General features: G+C 39.2%; 1 protein-coding gene across 1 annotated transcript; it reads left to right on the top strand.

Moving 5' to 3' along the window:
• Positions 1–914: 914 nt before the first annotated feature.
• On the top strand, positions 915–3,562 carry CCR6 (C-C motif chemokine receptor 6). The gene is made up of 2 exons (XM_034766875.1): positions 915–995; positions 1,754–3,562. The coding sequence occupies exons 1-2, from the start codon at positions 915–917 to the stop codon at positions 2,870–2,872; spliced, it is 1,200 nt and encodes a 399-aa protein (XP_034622766.1). The 3' UTR covers positions 2,873–3,562.
• Positions 3,563–4,369: the final 807 nt, after the last annotated feature.

Here is a 4,369-nt window from a genome sequence, read left to right as displayed (position 1 = left end):
ATAGAGGGCGAACAATTTATGAGTTTGCCCTGTATAAGCTTTATGCAGGGTAAAACAGATTTATCTGGGTTTAGACCCCATTGGGAGTTGGGCATCTGAGTGCTAATGACAAGCACACTACTGTGAGCTGTTTTCAGGTAAACCTGTGGTTTTGGGACAAGTGATTCAGACCCTGGATCTGTGTTAGAGCCAGACAGGAGTGGCTAGTTCAGCAAGACAGGGTGCTGGAGTCCTGAGCTGTCAGGGAAAACAGAAGCAGGGGTAGTCTTTGCACATCGGGTGGCACCTCCCAAGGGGGTTTCTGTGATCCAACCCGTCACAGTGGTGGAGAGGCTCCTTCTTTAGCCAGTTGAAGACAAAATGGAGGGGTCTCCCCTGGGTTTAAATAGACTCTCTCTTGTGGGTGGAGACCCCCCCCTCCTCCCTCCTGTGCAAAGTCCAGCTCCAAGATGGAGTTCTGGGGTCAGCTGGGCAAGTCACATGTCCCTGCATGACTCTGTCTTTACAGGCTGAAGCCATCGTCCACATGGTATCTTGCATGTCTCCAGGAAGACTTCTCATGTGCATTCCAAGATGCATTGTTCCCCAAGTGTTTCCTGATCAAGTACTTAACCTGGCGAATTCCTTCCTAAAGAAGCTGACCAAATGCCTCACAGAGCTTACTTAGAAACCAAGCCAGCATACAGCCCTTATTCTTAACCTCGAGTAGAAAATGCTATATATGTACAAATAGGATGAATCGATATAGTAGACCATAACCTTTACGGAGATATGTTACATGGCACAGGCAGCACAAAACATATTCCAGCTATGTCATCCATACATTTATAAGCACCCTCTCCCCATAAAGCCTTATGGGGTACACTGTCACAAATACTACAAGGAGTACAGCACTAATTTGAATGCTAGAAAGAATGTTGATCTTTCATTGGCTCTTAGTAACATTGCTAAAGCGCAAGAAAAACAACAAATACACTATGCTAGAAGAAAGACTTGTAAATATGGGAAAACAACGTTCAAGATTAGGGACCGTGTTATGTAAATAGTGGATTCTTTGTAACTTGAAGTTTTTAAACCATGTTTTGAGGACTTCAGTAACTCAGCCAGCAGTTAGGGGGTCTATCACAGGAGTGGGTGGGTGAGGTTCCGTGGCCTGCAATGTGCAGGAGGTCAGACTAAATGATCATGAGGGTCCCTTCTGACCTTAAAGTCTCTGAGTTATTTTTCAGCTGTTCTCCAGACCCCTTCAAACACATCTGTCATTTTGAGAAAATTCTTCTTCTGTTAAAACAGAGTATTTTCACAGTTGTGGGAAAGAACTAATGATGGAGGAGACAATAAAGATCTGGATTGTCTGAGCTGTGCTCTGTGCAAGTACGCAGTGGGGGAGAGGGAATTTTATTTAGAGAACGTTGTGTGTATCACCAACTGAAGAAGAACATTTCTGAGGGAGCCCTTTGTTTGAGTTTTGACAGCATATCATTAGAGTGCACAAGGATTTTACTAGTCAGGATGATGAGGAAAAGGTTGATTTGAAAGAAAAGTGACTGGGAGTAGTATTTGTATGCTTAACTTTCAAACACTGTTGGGGCCAAATATTTCCATTACTTTTATTGAGACACCAGGATGTATCTAAAAGCAGAATTTGATCCTTTATGTCTCATACCATCAATTCTCCATTGTTTACGCAATAGAGAGAACTTGCAGAAATGAGCACTAATGTTTACACTAACTGGCTGTATTGTTTTTGCAGGTAGAACCCAACTACACAGAATATCCAGACTATACATTTGATTATGACAAAATTACATCACCATGTGACAAGAGGGAAGTCAGAAACTTCACAAAAGTATTTTTGCCAATTGCATACTCAATTATATGTGTCTTGGGCTTAGTGGGTAACATCTTTGTAGTAATGACCTTTGCTTTATATAAAAAACCCAAGTCTATGACAGATATATCTCTCTTCAACATGGCCATAGCAGACATATTGCTTGTTCTCACTCTTCCATTCTGGGCAGTGAATTATGCTGCTGAAAAATGGATCTTTGGTGACTTCATATGCAAAATTACCAGAGGTATTTATGCAATCAACTTCAATTGTGGTATGCTGCTCTTGGCCTTTATCAGTATGGACCGATACATTGCTATTGTACAGACAACAAAGTCATTTAAACTTCGGGCTAGAATGCTAGCATACAGTAGACTGATCTGTTTGGCTGTATGGGTATCGTCAATTTTAATTTCCAGTTCCACTTTCATATTCAGTCAAAGCTACAGCCACTCCATCAATGAAATAAACGAGATTTGTGAACACAGATCCAATACTGAGACAAAAGGCGCTACGTTGAAATTATTGCTGCAGGGTATGCAACTTCTATTTGGATTTTTTATCCCTCTGCTGCTTATGGTATTTTGCTATGCAGTCATTGTCAAAACCTTGGTGAAAGCTCAGAATTCCAAAAGAAACAAAGCAATATGTCTGATTGTATTAATTGTGATTGTTTTCCTGATTTGTCAAGTACCATATAACATGGTTCTTCTTGTGACTGCCATAAATCTGGGTAAATTGAATAAACCGTGTGATAGTGAAAAGCAAATAGCCTTTGCGAAGTACATTACAGAAGCCCTGGCCTTCTTCCATTGTTGTTTGAACCCAGTGCTCTACGCTTTTATTGGGGTGAAATTTAGAAGTTACTTTGTGAATATGATGAAGGATCTGTGGTGCCCGAGATACAAGAAATACAAGACCAAGAGTTCAAGGATAAGTTCTGATACCGATCACTCAAGGCAGACAAGTGAAATTATGAGTGACAATGTGTCATCCTTTACTATGTATTATGATGTCAACATTATTATGAAGGAGCTTTGATTATATTCATCCACCAATCCAAATCAATCTCATTATTCATGTCACAGCTAGTGATTTTGACTTTCCAACACCCTAAATAGTATTTCCTATGATCTACAGCACCCTCCATCAAAACAATTAACATAAACAGAAGAATGGCACGACTATGGAAAACTCGTATTAATCACTGTCTAGCTAATATTTATGCTGTTTTCAAATACAGGCCCTTAAAATTCTCCAGAGAGCTAAATTTATCAAGCAACTTCCTTGATTCTAATGAAAAATTGCAAGTTTGATTTGAACAGTGCCTTGGTATTTTGGTTTTAAAACAGGGGTCAACTCAGCTATCTCATATTATAACAACAATTTTAAAAGAATCAAAAGGGCAAATTCACCACCAGCCCAACTCCATTTATACTTATGTTATTATTCATTATTTATATTGCAGTAGTGTCTCGAGGTCCTGACTAAGACTGGGACCCCTTTGTGCTAGCATTGTACATACACATAGTAAGAGACAGTCCCCACACCACCGAGCTTGCATTCTGAATAGCCAAGACAGAGAGAGAATGGGAAGGGACATGCTCAAGGTCACATAACAAGTCTGTGGTAGAATGGTCTCCTGAGTCCCCGTGCAGTCCAGTGCCCTAACTACTGACTGCTGCCTCCCTATATAGTTGTGCCTTCTAATGTCAGCACTGAATTGTCCAGAGCCAATACTAGCGTGGCTACTGAAGGGAATAGTATATATATTTTTAAAATACACACTGAAAGGTTTTGTAACATCTCCTCAGTTTTCATCATCTATGGAACAGAAAATAAGGTTTATTTGAGAAGAGATATTTTCCTGATTTGGCAGTGGAACTTCAGGTTGTAGACTCCTCTGAAACTGACCATTTTGTAAATTTGTCCTTGAGAAAGGCCAAGACACCACTCTGAATATTTTTCTATTTGCTTTATTAAATGAAATTTTAAATTCACGAGTGTTTTCTTTTTTTCATTGAAGATGGACTAACAGGGCAGTATTTGGCTCACTTGATACTCTGATATTTTATTTTATTGGACAAACAGTGACATGGAGAAAAATCCTGAAGTCTTTTCTCAGTATTTATTAGGCATTAAAATTCCTGTTGGGCTCAATTGTGCTACCTGCTAAACTGATGCAAATCTGGAGTAACTCCACAGTCTTCAGAAATTGATATGATTGAGAGCAGAATTTGGCTCATTGACTGCAATGTAAAGTCTGCCAGAGTTAATACTGAGTAAGGACTTCAGTATTTGACCAGTTATGAATAAACCTTGAATACCTATACGATAAACTATAAGAATTATTAGTCAGTGCTGGAGGCATACAGTACAACCTAATCATGATCCAGCATTAAACTGGGATACATCTGTTATGTAATTTAGCTTTTTTCACATTTTATATTTACACAAGATTTCAGCAATAAAGATTCAGGATGGAAGTTAACTGATCTTTTAAATTATGCACAACACTCAGAAAAATATGTAAATAGC

The sequence above is a fragment of the Trachemys scripta genome, chromosome 3, assembly GCF_013100865.1.
Source record: "Trachemys scripta elegans isolate TJP31775 chromosome 3, CAS_Tse_1.0, whole genome shotgun sequence".
NCBI lineage: Eukaryota > Metazoa > Chordata > Testudines > Emydidae > Trachemys > Trachemys scripta.
The sequence above is the reverse complement of the archived record's forward strand: the minus strand, read 5'-3'. Positions and strand labels throughout refer to the sequence as shown.